At 44.3% G+C, this 17,966-nt stretch overlaps 1 protein-coding gene across 4 annotated transcripts in view; it reads right to left on the bottom strand.

Annotated features, from left to right (window-relative positions):
* Positions 1-1,555: 1,555 nt before the first annotated feature.
* The window catches only part of LOC121460927 (helicase POLQ-like), a 42,860-nt gene continuing 26,449 nt past the window's right edge, over positions 1,556-17,966 (bottom strand). For 3 of the 4 annotated variants that reach the window (XM_041671613.1, XM_041671615.1, XM_041671616.1), the window contains 6 exons: positions 16,632-16,789; positions 14,100-14,198; positions 10,085-10,258; positions 8,094-8,207; positions 7,363-7,497; positions 1,556-2,320 (listed from right to left, as the gene is read on the bottom strand). In XM_041671613.1, the coding sequence (XP_041527547.1) occupies positions 2,213-2,320; positions 7,363-7,497; positions 8,094-8,207; positions 10,085-10,258; positions 14,100-14,198; positions 16,632-16,789 (788 nt within the window). In that variant the 3' untranslated portion in view covers positions 1,556-2,212. The remainder of the gene's footprint in view (positions 2,321-7,362; positions 7,498-8,093; positions 8,208-10,084; positions 10,259-14,099; positions 14,199-16,631; positions 16,790-17,966) is intronic. The other variant, XM_041671614.1, reaches the window with a different exon arrangement.

The raw sequence follows: 17,966 nt of genomic DNA, 5'->3' as shown, positions 1-17,966 counted from the left end.
TACCACAATCAAAAACCCACTTTCAGCTCACTTAATTAACCTGTCCAATCGAAATTAAACACTTCATCCTAACACGGGGTTTTCCTTTGCACTTTATAAACTGCCCTTTGCCTATGGGCCATGTTGGTCTCCTCTCTATCCAGAGGTAGTCCTTTGTCCCTCTGGGACAAATATCCCTTCCCCTTCTCCCTCCTCTATCTCCTGTCTTTGTCTCTGATTCCTTGCCCTCTGTCCTTTTGGGGTAAATAAATCTCCTCTGTGCTGAGAACTCGGTCCTTTGAACAGTATTCTATAACAAGCGTGTGGGCACCGTTGTACTACACGGATCTGGATTTCTGTTTAGCAATTAGCGGTCAATGGCCTTGGAGGGGGCTTTAACCCTTGCTCACCCTTGCCATGGGGACAACAGCAGTACCTGCGTTACCGTTCTGGGATGTTGTTGGTTACTCTGCATGAGCAGCAGTTACTGTCACACAGTAAGTACTCTGTCAGTAAGTACAGTGCTGCCCTCTACCATGTTAGGACACAGAACATGGCTGTGAACCCCTCTGAAAACATTCCAATGCAAGTCGCTTAGGTAACCAGAACTGACCCTAACCATCCAGTGTTTGCAATGCTGGCTGCATTTTCCTTACCCTGAGCTTAGCTGCTAAAACCATTTCTAACCTTTATTTTTATTTATGTGTGGGGGTGTTTTGCCTGCAGATATGCCACGAATATTCAGTGTCCATGGAGACCAGACGGGGGCATCAGATCCCCTGGGGTCAGAGTTATGGGTGGTTGTGAGCTGCCATGTGGGTGCTGGGAACCGAAGCCCAGTCCTCTGCAGGGACAGCCAGTGCTCTTAGGCACCGAGTCCCTCTGCAGCTCCAGGTTAGCTATTTTTCACTACAATTCTGATAAAGGAAAGTTGTATTTAAAGTCATTCTTGGAAAGAAATCATTTCTGTTAATCTTGGTGTGTGGCTTTTTAAAAAGTTATTTGCAAGGTTTTTTTTAAATAATAAAGTTTATAAAATTAGAAAATAGGCCCTTCAAATTGTTAATCCGGTTCTTTTCCACAGACATTCTTCTGTGAGCTGTGGTGGATGCTGTGTGGTGCACACACATGATCAGTAAGAGGGTCATATGCTCTTAAAGCAGTAGCAAAAAAGAAAAAAAACAAAAGCCTGTAATACTTAGAGCAGAGGGCATCCTGTGGATGGGTATGGAGTACTTTCCTAGAGATCCCACGGGGGGGGGGGGCAAGCTCTGCTGACTGTGGTCCAATGTGACGAGAGAGATGAGAGAGACGGCTGGGCACACAACTCACCATCAGAGAAATCACACAGAAGTCTACATTAACTATAAACTGATTGGCCCATTAGCTCAGGCTTCTTATTAACTCTTATAGTTTATATTAGCCCATTATTCTTGTCTATGTTAGCCACGTGGCTCAGTACCTTATTTAGTTAGGCAGTCACATCTTCTTCTGTGGCTGGATCACAACTTCAGACTAGGATTCTTCCCAGAATTCTCCTGTTCCCAGAATTGATCTGCCTCTACTTCCTGTCTGGTTGTCCCACCTATACTTCCTGCCTGGCTACTGGCCAATCAGCGTTTATTTAAAATATAACTGACAGAATACAGACCATTGTCCCACACCAAGAGCATGTGGTTAGCCGGCACAAAACACTGGGGAAATGGTAGAAAAACAGTGAAAGATATTACCAGAAAGCTAGGCTGGGGTATGTAGAGGAAGACACAGTGCACAGAAGTGGAAGAAAATGGGTTATTAGTGGGCTGTTCCAGCAGTTACTGGTGATGGTAGAATCAGTCATCCAGAGGCCGCTCTTAGAGTTCATCCAGTCTTTAATGTATATATTTATATATTTCATTTATAGAGAATCTTCAATAATAAGACATATATATAATAAATAACTCAAATTTGAATACATACATCAGACAGCTTCATGGTTTTTTTGTTTTGTTTTTTTGAGACAGGGACTCCTGCAGCTCAGGCTGGCCTCCAGCTCTACATGCAGTTGAAGGTGACTTTTAATGTCCAGTCTCCTGCCTCTGTCTCCCAAGAGCTGGAATTACAGGTGTTCACCACCGTGCTAAATTATAATCCCTTTGGCCTTTTCTTCTTTCTTGATGGTACGGAGGGTTTAGCCCAGGGCCTTGGGCATGTGAGGCAAACGCCCTACCACAGAGAGGTATCCCCAGCACGGTCACGCCTTCTCGGTGTTGGAAGCCCCCAGCCCAGGGAGGTCGGCAGGCCATCTCAGCAGTTCTTCAGCTTCTTCCTGCAAAGTCTGTGCCTTCTCGTGCAGCAGCATCTGCAGTAAACACCCAGTCGTGAGGCCAAATGTACTTGGCTAGAGAGTTGCCAACATTGTATGTCTGCTAAAAACCCGAGCTTGACACATCAATATCCAACGTTAGAGCTAAAATAGTGGGACTGAAAAACAGCCACTTAAGAACAAGCGATTTCAGTAAATGAAGCTGAGGAATTCTGTTAAAAACCATTTTAGCTGACCAGTGTTCAGTGTACCAAAAAGAATGGCGCTTTCCTACACTAAGAGATTTGCTTCACAGAAGACCTGGGCACTTAAAACTTAATTTATAATCTATAAAATTTCAGAGAATTTTGCAAAAATTTAATTACCTCTTGAAACTGCTATCCTTTCATATATGTTCAATTAGATCTGGAAACTGTTATTTTACAGATATATTTTATTCTCATAATTTAGTGTGCTTTTAGAAGCCCATCAGTATTACAAAACAGATTTTTTTCCCTAAAGCTTCTAAAGTAAACAAAGTCTGATCTTTCTTCCCTTCATCTCCCCCCTGTCATTTTTCCCTCATGTATTTTTTGATTAATTACTTAGTTATTTAATGTGTATGGGTATTTTTGTTAGCATGCATTGCATGTGCATACACCATGTGTCCCTGGAGGTCAGAAGAGTTGGGTGGATCCCCTCGAACTGCTATTATAGAGGGTTGTGGTGGCTATGTGGGTGCAAGAAATATGAACCCAAGTCCTCTGGAAGAGCAGTCAGTGCTCTTAACCACTGAGCTACCTCTATACCCCCCCTCCCCCACCTTATACTTTGTGAGCTAGGACTTCACTATGTAGTCTAGGTTGGCCTCATATTTGTGATCTTCCTGCTTCAGGGCTCAGAACGTGCATGCTGCCATGTCTAGAAATAGGATAATTTAAAGACAGCGTGCAGGGAAGAGAGTATCCCAAGCACAGTGTGGAGGACATGTGCTGGTTTGCCTTAGTTCCCACACACAGGAGGCAGAGGCAGGGGAATCACTCCTTTAGTTCCCACACACAGGAGGCAGAGGCAGGGGAATCGCTCCTTTAGTTCCCACACACAAGAGGCAGAGGCAGGGGAATCACTCCTTTAGTTCCCACACACAAGAGGCAGAGGCAGGGGAATCACTCCTTTAGTTCCCACACACAGGAGGCAGAGGCAGGGGGATCACTCAGTTTCAAATCCAGCCAAAGTCACTGAGTCAAACAGCAAAACAAAATGGCATTTTAGAATATTTCAAGAAAAAATTTGATGAACAGTGACTTTTTTCTATTTTCTAAACATGAGAAATAAAATGTTGGGATTAGTTGCAGGTGGATTTTGTCTAGAGAGCAGAGAAATTTATTTGTAATGCTGCTTATAATAAAAAGCTTAGCAAAAACTTCATAAAGGGAAAAACCCTAAGAAACCAAGTGGAAATGAAAAAGAACACAGTGCTCTCTAATGAGATAAGGCAGAGCATTGCACAGGGAAATCAAAATATAAGCCAGGCTTTCCAGTATCTGAGGTAATGGTAACCATATAAATGTCCTATCGTATCTTCCAAAAACTACACAGATCGCCGGGTGGGGGTGGCACACACCTTTAATCCCAGCACTCTGGAGACAGGCAGGCAGGTCTCTGTGAATTCAAGGCCAACCTGGTTCACAAAGTGAGTTCCAGGACAGCTAGGACTACACAGAGACCCCATCTCAGAAAACAAAACACAACAAAAATAATACAACAACAAAAGAGAGAGAGAGAGAGAGAGAGAGAGAGAGAGAGAAGAAAAAAGAAAAGAAAAGAAAAGAAAAGAGGAAACTACACAGACCATAAACTGGGAGCAGTGGCGGTGGCGCAAGCCTTTAATCCTGGCACTCAGAGGATCTCCATCAGTTTGAGGCCAGCCTGGTCAATATAGAGAGTTCCTGGCCAGCCAGGGCTACACAGTGAGACCCTGTCTTTTTTTTTTTTTTTTTTTTTTTTTTTTTTTTTTTTTTTTTGGTTTTTCGAGACAGGGTTTCTCTGTGGTTTTGGAGCCTGTCCTGGAACTAACTCTGTAGACCAGGCTGGTCTCGAACTCACAGAGATCCGCCTGCCTCTGCCTCCCGAGTGCTGGGATTAAAGGCGTGGGCCACCACCACCCGGCGAGACCCTGTCTTAAAAACAACAAAGAACAAAACAAAACCGTACATAGATCAGCAACAATGATACAAAATCCATAGTATCACTGGATACAGAATGTTGCCATCCTCACACCCTGTGTCAGGAAGTAGAATGAGCTGGCTGGAAGGTGGGAGAGCTGGACTGAGTACTGGGGTAAGATGGAGCTGTGTCCGGAGAACTCAGGGTGCTGAAGGCAAGAGTACAGCCCCTGCAGACACCACTGGCTTCCTGGGATATGGTCAGCGCCACAGTCCTGGCTCAGTAAACCGCTGTATTTCTTTGGGTCGTGTTTATTTCTTCCTGCAAACACTTGGTGCACAGGTACTATCAACTGATTGTGTGCTAGGCAATATAAAGGAGATGACTGCAGGCTGTCCCTACCCGCCCAGGGACACCAGTCTACTGGACAGTCTGTCCCGCAGGCTGCCCCTACCTGCCCAGGGACACCAGTCTACTGGATAGTCTGTCCCGCAGGCTGCCCCTACCTGCCCAGGGACACCAGTCTACTGGACAGTCTGTCCCGCAGGCTGCCCCTACCCGCCCAGGGACACCAGTCTACTGGACAGTCTGTCCCGCAGGCTGCCCCTACCCGCCCAGGGACACCAGTCTACTGGACAGTCTGTCCCGCAGGCTGTCCCTACCCGCCCAGGGACACCAGTCTACTGGACAGTCTGTCCCGCAGGCTGCCCCTACCCGCCCAGGGACACCAGTCTACTGGACAGTCTGTCCCGCAGGCTGCCCCTACCTGCCCAGGGACACCAGTCTACTGGACAGTCTGTCCCGCAGGCTGCGTCTGTGAACCCCGAAACTGTCTCTCTCACACCACTGCAAATATCACTCGAGGCACTGAGCATCATTCAAAAGCTTGAGAAAGAGATATATTTTAAAAACAGTTCTCTTTCATATAATGACAATAACTGTCTTAGTTAGGGCTTCTTGGGGAGGAAAGGGCTTGTGGTAGTTTGAAAGAAAATGTCCCCTAAAGGGAGTGGCACCATAGAAGGTGTGACCTTGTTGGAGGAAGTGCGTCACTGTGCAGGTGGGCTTTGAGGTCTCCTTGGCCCAAGCTATGCTCAGTGCAACACACAGCGGCTTCTGCTGGCTTCAGATCAAGATGTAGAACTCTCAGTTCCTTTTCCAGAACCACGCCTGCCTGCATGCTGGCACGCCAATAACAGACTAAACCTCTCAACTGTGAGCTAGCCCCAGCTAAATGTTTTCCTTCTGAGAGTTGCTGCGGTCATGGTGTCTCGGCAGCAGAACACTAAATAAGGCAAAGCTTATTCAGCTTACACTTCACATCACTGTTCATCATTGAAGGAAGTCAGGACAGGAACTCCAACAGGGCAGGAATTTGGAAGCAGGAGCCAGGGTGCTGATTACTGGCTTGCTTTCCCTGGCCTGCTCAGCCTGCTTTTCTTTTCTTTTCTATTTATTTATTTATTTATTTATTTATTTATTTATTTATCTATTTATTTATTTATTTTGGTTTTTCGAGACAGGGTTACTCTGTGGAAGCAGGAGCCAGGGTGCTGATTACTGGCTTGCTTTCCCTGGCCTGCTCAGCCTGCTTTTCTTTTCTATTTATTTATTTATTTATTTATTTATTTATTTTGGTTTTTCGAGACAGGGTTACTCTGTGGTTTTGGAGACTGTCCTGGAACTAGCTCTTGTAGACCAGGCTGGTCTCGAACTCGCAGAGATCCGCCTGCCTCTGCCTCCCGAGTGCTGGTATTAAAGGCGTGCGCCACCACCGCCCGGCTATTTTTTTTTTAATTTATTTATTTATTAAAGATTTCTGTCTCTTCCCCACCACCGCCTCCCATTTCCCTCCTAGGCAGTTTGGATGCTCACCTTACTCAGCCTGCTTTTCTATAGAATCCAGGACCACCAGCCCAGGGATAAGACCATCCACAATAGACTGGGCTCTCCCTCCAATCACTAATTAAGAAAATGTGTTACAGCTGGATCTTATGGAGGCATTTCCTCAATTGAGGTTCCCTCCTTTCAGATAACTCTAGTTTGTGTGTCAAGCTGACAGAAGACCAATCAGCACAATTATGCAATAATGAGGTTGTAAAAGGCCAAGCAATTTATATAATTGTGACCAAGAAGGACATAACCCCAAATTGCTGTGTATGGCTTCACCCACACAAACAGAAGCACAATGGCAGTCTTGAAAAGAAAACTGAAGCCCGTGAACGGCTTAAAGAACTTAATATGGGAAAGAGAAAGTCTTGCCCAAAGGAAGGGCTGGCCTGCCTCTGAGGGGCAGACCGCCAGACGCAACGGGAGAAACGAGAAGAGGCAAATTAACCCCAACATATCGTGGTGACTTCAGTAATGCTAAAAGCACCAAAACCAACGAGAACCGATTCTTGCCAGCGAAGGAGTCTGCAAGCGGAGAGGCTGGATGCTGGGCACCTGAGGAGGACACTTCTGTGAGGAGGCTGTGTGGGGAAGCTGCATGGCTGCCCGGTCCCCCAGTGTGAATTTTTAGGTTGTCTCTCGCCTCTTCTCAGCACTCCTGTGTCAGCAACAGGTACAGTATCTGTACCTACAAATTCTGAGTATGTGGGGTTTTTTTAAAATTTACATTTGATGTGTCTGGATGTTTGCTGCATTTATTTATGTATGTCTGTGCACCGTGTGTGCGCAGTGCTCTTAGAGATCAGAAGGCATCAGATCCCATAGAACTAGAGCTACCAAGTGTAAGTTACCCTGCGGGTACTGGGAATCGAGCCTGCAGTCCTCTGGAAGAGCAGCAAGTGCTCTTAACCACTGAGCAATCTCTCCAGCCCCGAGCACGTTTTTGTAACTATGAACTATTCTATGACAAGCAATGCTTTGCTCTGATATCAGAAGCGTAAGGACAGTATGCTGTGGCATATTCTCACAGCTTGCTTGCTCACCTTTGCTGAGGAAACAATCTGCTTGGCCTGGCGTCTGGACAGATGCTCAATTGTCCTCACTAGCACGTCTGGATTGGCATTGGCTAAGTGCATTATACTCTTGTAACCTGCACCGTATAACTGTTTTGCTCGACCCTAAAGACATTAAAAAAAATTAATACTATGAGTATTTGTGACTATAAAAAAACTACATTCAACAGACAACAGATGAAGATACTAATGTAAATATGAAGAGACAACATGGCAGAGTACTGCAGAATATTAAGGATGTGTCTGGGAGTCTGATTTGACTCGGGAGTTTTCCACACAGTGGAAGTCATCAGGTGTGCTAAAAGTCTGCTCTCCGCGGCTGAGTGCATCTAAGCTGCCACCGCCACTGCCACCATTCCTCACTGATAAGAAACCCAGCTTCTTCAACCTTCCCCATGAAGACCAGCAGCGCTCCAGGAATCCCCGGGCTTTCCACACCGGACTGGGACCTCTGCACATGCAGTCTCAGGGACTGAGCGGCTTGTGGAGACCCCTGCTGTGGGACTACCCAGAGATGTCAGCCGATGTAACAAGTACCCTTTGTTGATATATATTGAGTCTATCAGTTCTGTTCCTCTATAGATCCCAGAGCGACAAAGCTCTTTCTATTCCCCATTCTGAAGCAGCCTTCACAAAATGGTAAAACCTAATCTTCCCATCAGTAAAAACAACCTGAGCTGGGGAACCAGAGCAAGGCTGACCTCTAAGACCCCGGTCACTTCCATGAGCGGGATTAGCTCTGCCTTCACACAGTAGGTCAGTTTCTTGGTAAGTTCTACCAACAGGGCTCTGTAAACCCAAAACTCCTCCAGCTCCTGAGAAAAGAAAGATACATCAAATGTTAAGCTGAGCAAGTTACCTCTAAGTTTTTTCTGAAGTTTGGGTGCAGCGAGGGAGAGGACCATCCCAAGCACAATGTCAAGGAGGGATGGTGGGCACCCTGGCAGCTCGATGAACTAGCTTTTGGGGGAGGAGGCATGGTGGGCACCCTGGCAGCTCGATGAACTAGCTTTTGGGGGAGGAAAAAGATTGAAAATAAAAAACCAAGTTATTTCTAATCAAAATCACAGGAAATGTACGGCTTTGTTTGTCAAGTGACTACAGTTTTTACCTCTGGGAATTATCCCAGAGACAGAGTTTTAATAAGGAAAAATTTAAATGCAGAATAATATTCAAGGAAACATTGTCTAAGCTAATAAAAACAAGAAATACGAATTGTGAGCATTAAACCTGGCTTGGAGGCATTAGTATCAATTGATCTTCTCCAGATGTACACTCAAGGTGGGGGAGTCGGCTCTGAGGGAGGTGCCTGCTGCACAAGCGTGAGGGCCCTCAGCACCCACGTGAAAGTCAAGTGCAGTGGGGGAGGTCTGTGACCCCAGCACCAAATGTCTGTGTGGATGTGTGGCCAAAATGGGGAGCTCCAGGTTCAGTGAAAGATCCATTTTTTGTGTTTTTCTATTACCCATTCTGTGTAATTTTTCTGCTAGAAGAAGTAACCTGAGCTGGGGAACCAGGACAAGAAGGAAGAAGGAGCAATTGAGAAAGACACCTCTGATGTTGACCTTTGACCTCCACATGCAATTGTGGCAAGTGCATACACATGCACCCAAACAGGCATGCATGCACATGCACACACATAGTGTGCACCCCAACACACGTTTAGTTTAGTGTACTACAAACTCATACACTAAATATGTTTGAAATGTTAATTTTAAAAGGCCCCTTTCTAGGCTGTGGGTATCACCATAAGAACATGTAATGTCACCCTGACATCACCGAGCAAGCAGCTGCTGCACTAACAGCAGAGCTAAAGGATGTTGGTGGAACCGCCAGACAACCAGTGCCGAGCTGCCTGGGGTGGGCCTTCCCGCTACACCGCTACACTGGAGGGCTTTCCCGCTACACCGGAGAGCCTTCACTAAGTTTCCACGATTATCTGTGGTTAAAAGCTGCCTTCACAGGTGGACACTGATATTTTTTTGTATCTGTGGAGGTTTCCTTTGTTTCCGAGTATGTGGTCAATTTTTGAGAAGGTTCCATGAGCTGCAGAGAAGAAGGTATATTCTTTCCTATTTGGGTGGAATGTTCTATAGATGTCTGTTAAGTCCATTTGCTTCATTACCTCCAATAATTCTCCTTAAGGAAATGCTACAGTTTTCTAGTTTCAAACTCATCTACTTCAAATGCATATATGAGTTTATTTATATACAAATATTAAGTATATGTATATGCAAAGCCCTATACTTGATGTGGATTCCTAGCCTGCCTGCCAGGCACTAGGACTGGCATATCACCGTGGCTGTTCAGAAAACACGGCACCGAATAATCCCACGGCAGCTAATGGTCACGGCTCACTTAACCCGCTCATCACTCATAGGTCACCATGTGGAAGCCGTGGGTTGTGATGGACAGCTTGAAACTATTAGCAGTGGCCCTGGGAACAGGCCAGCTCTGCACCTTCTACTGACTTAAGTGTTGTAGTAGACTCGGTAATTTCTGCACTAGCCCATAAGCTCACATGTAGTAATCTTGTAAACAGGCAGAAACAGAGAAATGCTTTCAATAATCCGCATGCTTTGAAATAACACAGTAACTCAGCAGAGAGGAAAGACTGACACCTGCTTTGCAAGCTTAATAACAGCGAAAATGAAAAGACCAGAAGTACATGTCACACACGTAAGTGAATTACCTCACAGAAGTGTAACACGCTGGATGAGAATGAGGCGGCTCCCGTGAGCAGGCTTTGTACGTGTCCTCGGGGCATATTAAATTTCTCAGACACACTCCAAACGTTGGTCTCTTTCAGCAAGGAATAAAGGACAAAAGACAGATAGAGCCTGTTGACGATGTTCTTGTCCACCTTCTAGAAAGACACAAGCGCATAAACTCAGTTGGTAGCTGGGCAAAAGGTCAGCAGGGACAGAATGAGCGCACAAAAGCATTGTGCCCTCTACCTCAGCTCCCCGATTTTTCTGTCCTAAGGAGATAAGGTAGAGGTTTCCAGTGAAACGCGCATGCTCTAACACCTAGACCCGTGACTGTGGCAGTCGGGAAGGGGACCTTTGCAGATGTTGTTAGCTCAGGACGTGTAAAGGACGCCATCCAGGATTCACCTTGGGGCCTGAACTGACTGGAATCCTTATAAAATGAGGAAAGGACAGAGACACAGAAGTCAATGAAGAGCGAGGCTCGGGTCAGAGATGTGCCGGTGAGCCTCGCGGCTGGGAGAGAGCAGGTGAGGATTCTTGCGGTCTACCCAGAAGTCAGCATTGCCCGTACCTTGATTTCAGATCTGGGGTCCTGAACTGCGAGGAACCGAGCCGCGGGCCTCACATACGCAAAGGCAGGGCTCTATGCTGAAGCCGGCTGCTTTCTGTTGTTTAACTCGCCCCGTGGTGTTAGAAAATGAACACGAAGGGGGAAGCAGGAGTGTGGGAGGCACGGGGGTCCCTGTGCTCACGGAAAAGCACTAGGGGAGCCAGGAATGTTCCAGACAACCCGCTGTTTAACCCGTGTGACACACAGAAGGCTGGGAGCAAATGTGCCTAACAGCCTGGTGACCTTAGTCATGCTTACTAATCGGGGGAACCCATCTTCCTGGGAGATGTCACACGTACTTTACAAGGGGCTTGATGTTATGTTGTGCATGCAGGATTGAGTTATGTATCACGAGGAACATTTTCACCAAATTGAGCAGTACTTAATTAAATATGACCACTCGGGGTCAGACTCTGAAAGCTTGAGCCAGTACTGCCTGCATGTGGAGCTGAACTCCCTTCCTGCCTCCCAGGGAATAGTACTCTGCTGGAAAGGGGGGCGACCTCCACACTGACCGCACTGTTTGCGTGTGGATGGAAGTAGACAAACACGCTGGCTAAACGGCGAGCTTGTCTATACTATCCACTGCAAGGAGATAGGCTATGGCTCACATGGTCGTGCCAGTCAGTGTCCCAAAGCGGAAACAGACACAGAAAACGACTTCTGTCTGATATTCTACTTTTGCCAGTGATGTTAGAGATCTGATTTTTTTTGTGCAAACAATTTCATCACTAGTATCAAGTTAACTTGGCAGGTGGTGTTGTACTCCTTGAATCGCAGCACTTGGGAGGCAGAGACAGGCAGATCTCTGTTAGTTTGAGGTCAGCTTGGTCTACAGAGTGAGTTCCAGGACAAGCTCCAAAGCTACAGAGAAACCCTGTCTTGAAAACTTAAACAATTTTACAGATGGACTTGGAAGATAAAAAAATAGTTGTAAAATATGTTATTTGAGCATGATGGTGTGCCTATAATCCTAGCACTTGGAGCCCAAGTTAGGAGGGTCATAACCTGAGTTACATAGCAAGTCCCTGTCCAAAAAGAAAAACATAAATAAGATACAGAAACGAACTTTGAGATAAACGCTACTGATCCATGGATTTTGAGTTACAGATCCAGCATGTATATAATGGGCCATCCTTTTAAAAGCATTAAGCTGAAGAAGTATATTCAATACTGGGCAGGCAAGATAGCTTTTTAATTTGTCATTTTTAATGTGCTTTTACCAGTAACTATAAATTGAGTAAATGGAGGCTTTGCTTAGAATGTAATTCCAAAGCCAGGAAAAACGAGAATTATTAAATGGTTGGATGGATGCTCTAATGACAATTTCAAGCGTTTGCAAGAAATGTCAATGATAAGGGGTGGGGCCACTGAGATGGCTTGGTGAACAAAGCTCTTGTACAAGCCTGACAGCATGAGCCCGAGCGCTGGGGCCACAGAAAGGGGAAAGGAACCAAGTCCACACTCCTGGACCTCCACATGAGTGCTGCGGGATGAATGTGCGCACACACACGCACAGTTTTAAAGGAGTAGGTGTGGGATGGAGCTTTGGCTTTTTCTTTTTCAGATTGTATTTATTTGTGTGTGTGACTGTGCATGACTGGGTGCAAGTGTGCCTTGGTGCACACGAGGAAGCCAGAGGACAGTTCTCTAAGGCTCTTGTTGTTTCTGGCACACTGTGTAGTCTAGGCTAAGGCTTTTCAGGGGACCCTGAGGACAGAACTCAGGCCGTGAGGCCAGTGTAGCAAGAATATTTTCCATTTTCCATGGAGCTGTTTTGCCTGCCCAACTTTCTTCTTCAATATGGAGAAATAAATTATGGTTTTTTTTAAAAGATTTATTTATTAGGCATACAATGTACTGCTGACAAGGAAGGTACCAGGTCTCATTACATTACAGATGGTTGCTGGGAATTGAACTCGGGACCTCTGGAAGAGCAGCCGGTGCTCCTACCCTCTGAGTCGTCTCTCCAGCCCCAATATAAATTATGTTTTAAGTAAATACCTTTTTCTTGGTTTTTGAGACCAGGTTTCTCTGTAGCCTTTGGCTATCCTGGAACTTGCTCTGTAGATAAGGTTGGCTTCGAACTTACTCACAGAGATCCACCTGCCTCAGTTCCCTACTGCTGATATTAAAGGCATGCGCCACCCCTCACCCATAAATACCATTTTCTTTAGAATTTGAAATAGTGATATGTCTAAACTATAAGTAAATAGATTATTAAATATTTAGTTATCACACAACAAACATTGACTATATATGAAAATGTAACAAAATTAAATTCTAGATTCAAATTTTCAAAGATATCTTATTCTAAGGAGATTTTGTATGTGGTATTATTTAGTAGTCTCCAATTAGTATGATTTTGATTTTCCTTTACATTTTTGAAGTTAATATAAAAGGTCTTTTTTTAAATGTAAAATTTTAAAAATTTTATTTAACTTTATTTTATGTGTATTGGTGTGAAGGTACCAAATCCCTTAGAACTGGAGTTAGAGACAGTTATGAGCTGCCATGTGGGTGCTGTGAATTGAACCCAGGTCCTCGGAAGAGCAGCCAGTGCTCTTTAGGACTCTCCAGCCCCAATATAAAAGTTTTTAAAGGAATATTTGTATTCGTCATTTCAAAAATCTAGCCATAGACAATTCCAAAGTAAAAGATCAAATCTGAACATTGTAAAGTCTGTCTGTCTGTCTTTTTCTCGTTTTTGTTTTGTTTTGTTTGTTTTTTTAGAACAGGGTTTCTCTGTGTAGTCCTGGCTGCCTTGCAACTCATTCTGTAGACCAGGCTGGCCTTGAACGCACAGAAATCTGCCTGCCTATCTCCAGGGAGCATTGGGAGCTTTTTGAGACCAATAAAATAACAACAACAACAACAACAAAATTCAGATTCCTCCTGTGCAGAATTTGTAACATCAGGTAGGACAGCTCATATAAAGTTTCTGGAAAATAACTTTATATTGGTGTGTTTAGGAGCTGGAAGCTAAGTGGCAGAATACTCACCTAGTCTGTGCAAGTATCTAGGTTTCAACAGCACCACACACACACACACACATACACACAAGCTACATATATAAATCTGTGTGCATAATATATATTACAAAACATTCATTTCAAATTGAACTTATATACAGTTATATGATATTGTGAAAATATTTTATAATAAGCCAAACAGATTAATAATTTTTGTTTTTATTTAAAGGCGGGGTCTCACTGTGTAGCTCTAGCTTGCCTGGAATGCACTGTGTAGACCAGGCTGACCTCGAATTCACAGAGATCTACCTACCTCTATCTCCCGCGTGCTAGGAAACAAAAGGATCAGGTCAGTAAAGGGGGTGATGCACTAATTTTGTTGAGCCCATTGTTAGGAGACAAGAGACGCCGCACCTTTCTGATGGCTTGTCCTGATGCCTTCTTCCCGATGAAGCTTTCTGAGACTCCAAGGAGAGCAGCTACATTCTGCTCTGCTGGACTGAGCTGACTAAACTACACAGAAAAGGAATAAAACACACACAAAAAATTGTAGCTTTACAAGTCTGTCATCTGAGCCAAATCCAGTATTAATTTTGAAGTCACATTTTCATAATTGTAATGGATAAGAAAAAAATGACACTTATTTACAAATATTACAAACTTTAAAAATATAAGATCAGAAGACAACATACTTTATAGAATTATCATCATAAGCAGAACAATATTTCATCAACACCAGACTATACATGATGGTGTATATGGTGGTTCCATAGAACTGCGCAGCCTAGAGATGTCACAGCTGTCTTGGTGTGTGAGCATGCTCTAATGACCGTCTTACTGCATTCCTCAGATCGCATCTCCATCCTTGGTGCTGGAGATGGCAAAGCACAGCCCCCTCCACATGTGGTTCCTGAGATGCAGGAAGCAATTCCCTCTATACAACCCAGTGGCAGCTAAATGAGCTTGTTACTTGAGGGCCAAGGAGAACACACCTACGGTCCCAAGGACTGCTTCTATGGTGTCTGCATACGCATTTGTCAGTGTTACAAATTCTGGTTATAGCAGTTCTACTAGTGCACTTGTTCTCCATGTTCTCTTTCTCTTTCCACACTAGTGGCGTCTGAAAATATGGATGTGCTGTACAATATGAGTCTTCTTGATCTGATAGAGCAGGCAGGCATTAAAGCTGTAAAGAAGGTCATGGGGGGGGGGGCTGGAGAGATGGCTCAGTGGTTAAGAGCACTGCCTGCTCTTCCAAAGGTCCTGAGTTCAATTCCCGGCAACCACATGGTGGCTCACAACCATCTGTAATGAGGTCTGGTGCCCTCTTCTGGCCTGCAGACATACACGCAGACAGAATATTGTATACATAATAAATAAATAAATAAATAAATATTTTTTTAAAAAAAAGAAGGTCATGGGGGAAAACCTGATTGATGAAAGAATTAGGGAAATTTGGGAAAAATGCAGAAATTGTTTTTTGCCTGACTATAAAACTTGGCAAAAGAATTATACTGAAACAGAAAAGAACTTGGCCATGATGAATAAGGTTTCTGAAGAACCTAGGACTTTATGGCCTTATATATCAAAATTGGAATTATGAGGCACAACAATGGGAAGGGTACGACAATGGAGTGAAACCCACTGAACTATGCTTCTGTAACTGCAGGTAGTTAGCCTCTGAGGTGAAAGCCTCAGAAGTTGTTGGATGATTAACTCAGCTAAGAATTAAGAATATAGTGGCTGGCATGGGGCTTGGGAACTGGGGAAATGTCATAGTAAATGATGATGATGTTCTGATTTCAAAGTATCTTTGTACTCCCTGTGAACTGCTCTGCCCAGGTAATGATTAACCTGTGGCAAGGAGAAAGAATCATTCTCCTCATGTAAAATTCACAATAAAAGACTGAGGTGTGAAGCTCGGGGTAGAAGAACCTGCCCTGCAGCTGTCAGCCTGTCAGCTTGCATCAGAAGCCTGGGCTCCTGTATGCATTTCACCTTCCAAACATCCCAGGTTCGAGACCCACTTCTCTGCTCGACAACCGTGGTAGCAAATGACTGTGCATGAAGACATGGCCACAGCACTTCTGAGGGACTGTGATTATGTTTAATATTAGAGTGAGCTACAAGAGGAAGAACAGGCACAGGGGCTTTGAAAAACCTGCATCATACAGTACCGCTTCAAAACTCATGCAATGACTAAGTGACTAACAACTATAGAAGTTAACTTCCTGAGATTAAAACGCTGAGGGCAGAGCAGGGCTTGGGGCTGTAGTTTCATGGTGGAACACACACTTATTATGTACAAGGCTTTGGGTTCAAGCTTTAAATGGGGGTAGAGGGGGAAGTCAGCAGCCATTTTTGCCTACTGTAATCCTGTGTGTTCATTCAGCCAATCTATGCACAGAAAAAATTCCTAACACCTTACCTACCAATTGATTTCATTACACATAGGGCTAGTTCTCCTGTGTTACTGGCTATAAAATAAATACTCTTTGTGAAGCTGGGAGAGAGTTCAGTTAGTGCAGTTCCTGCTGCACAGTGTGAGGGCCCGAGTTCAACCTCCAGAACCCATGTCAAAAGCCAGGCGTGGCGGCTGCTGAGCTCATCTGCCGGTCAGCCTAGACTAAGAGGGGAGCCACAGGTCCTACTGAGAGATCTGTCCAAATACCAAGGTGGATGGCTCCTGAGGAATGCACAAACATCCACACCTCCTGAGCACACACAGATAAATATTTAAAAGAACCCAACAGACATGTGTGTGTGTGTGCGCGAATATCGTAAGAGCCACAGTTTTGCATAATTGATATGTGATAGTCTAAATGAAGAGAGGCAGAAGCCCTGAAAGATGAAAGGTCTAATCCCAACGCTTCAATAGAGGAGAGGCAGTGGCTAACACTTGACAAAAGTCCAAAGTGGCCAGAGCTGAAAAGTCCTGTTTCTTACCTGCCTGAAGTACACCATCCAGTCAGGCTCAGACTGAGCAGCAAGGTCGTAGGGGGTTGTTAGGTAGACCAGATGGAGAAGACTTTCCAGTACAAGTCCTTCAAGACCTTTCTTCAGGTCTCTATACAGAATGTCACAATAGGCCAAATCAATGGCTCCTAAAGAAATACAAACACATCCAGGAATGACTGAATCTACTCTCAGCCACGTGTGTTGTGCCTGTTTGGCCCAGCACTCAGATGGCAGACTTGGATGGTGGGGGCAGGGGAAGACCAACCACAGCTACCCAGCACTCAGATGGCAGACTTGGATAGTGGGGCAGGGGAAGACCAACCACAGCTACCCAGCAGTCTGAGGCCTGACTGCCTCTCATGAGACCCAGTATCAAAAGTCAGTTTAGATTAGTTTGAATTTGAAAATATTCAATGTCTTAGAGTTTTAGTTTGTTCAATTTTAAAAAAACAATAAAACGTAACTGAGTCATAAACAAGAATACATTGAAGCTTTGTAAATTGGAATAATTCCTACATAAATAACATGAATGGATATGAAACATACACAGATATCTATGATATTGGTCTGTTTGTGCCTCTAGTATGTAATGAAATAAAAACAAACACTTTGAAAGATTGAAAATAACAAATACAAAGATTTGTTATTCTTGTTGGCTGAGGATCTCAGCCAAGGTCTCTTCTATGACTGCACTAGAGTTCAGGTCCTAACTTAAATCTTATGTAGCAGTTAAATAAATATGGGAACTTCAAATATTTGTAATGATTTTGGAGGTTATTTTAATACTATATACCAATTTTTAGACAATTCTGATATAACAACTCAATTTTTGGTAATCTAGCTAAAACCCGATTTCAATGTGGGCCCAAAGTAAGTTGAGATGAGCAGTCTATAAACCATGCGGTTGTTTATGATTAGAAAGATCATAACAATACAAGTGTTTATAAATAAAAGGTGATTAAATACTTTATGTTCTTATTACAGATGGCTACAGTATAAAAGGAACGTGAGCCTGGGGTCTTAGTACAGGCCCACATATAATCCCAGCTACCTGAAGGCTGAGAAAGGAGGATTGCAAATTCAAGGACTGCCTGGGTTACAGCTGACCAGCTAGTTTGGTCAACTTAGTGAAACCCAGTTTCATAAACAAAAGAGGGAGCTGGGGGTGTAGCTCAGAGGCAGTGTGCCTGTCTGTCTAACATGTGTGATGATGCCTTCAGAGGCAGTGTGTCTGTCTAACATGTGCAATGCCTGTCTTGGTGTGGGAGATCCTTCTGTATATATGTTGCTTTTATTGGTTAATGAATAAAGAAAAACTGCCTT

The sequence above is a fragment of the Microtus oregoni genome, unplaced genomic scaffold, assembly GCF_018167655.1.
Source record: "Microtus oregoni isolate MIOR12 unplaced genomic scaffold, Mior012 000021F_ref0000039, whole genome shotgun sequence".
Taxonomy (NCBI): Eukaryota; Metazoa; Chordata; class Mammalia; order Rodentia; family Cricetidae; genus Microtus; species Microtus oregoni.
Note: the sequence above shows the minus strand (reverse complement) of the source record. Positions and strands in the feature narration are given on the sequence as shown.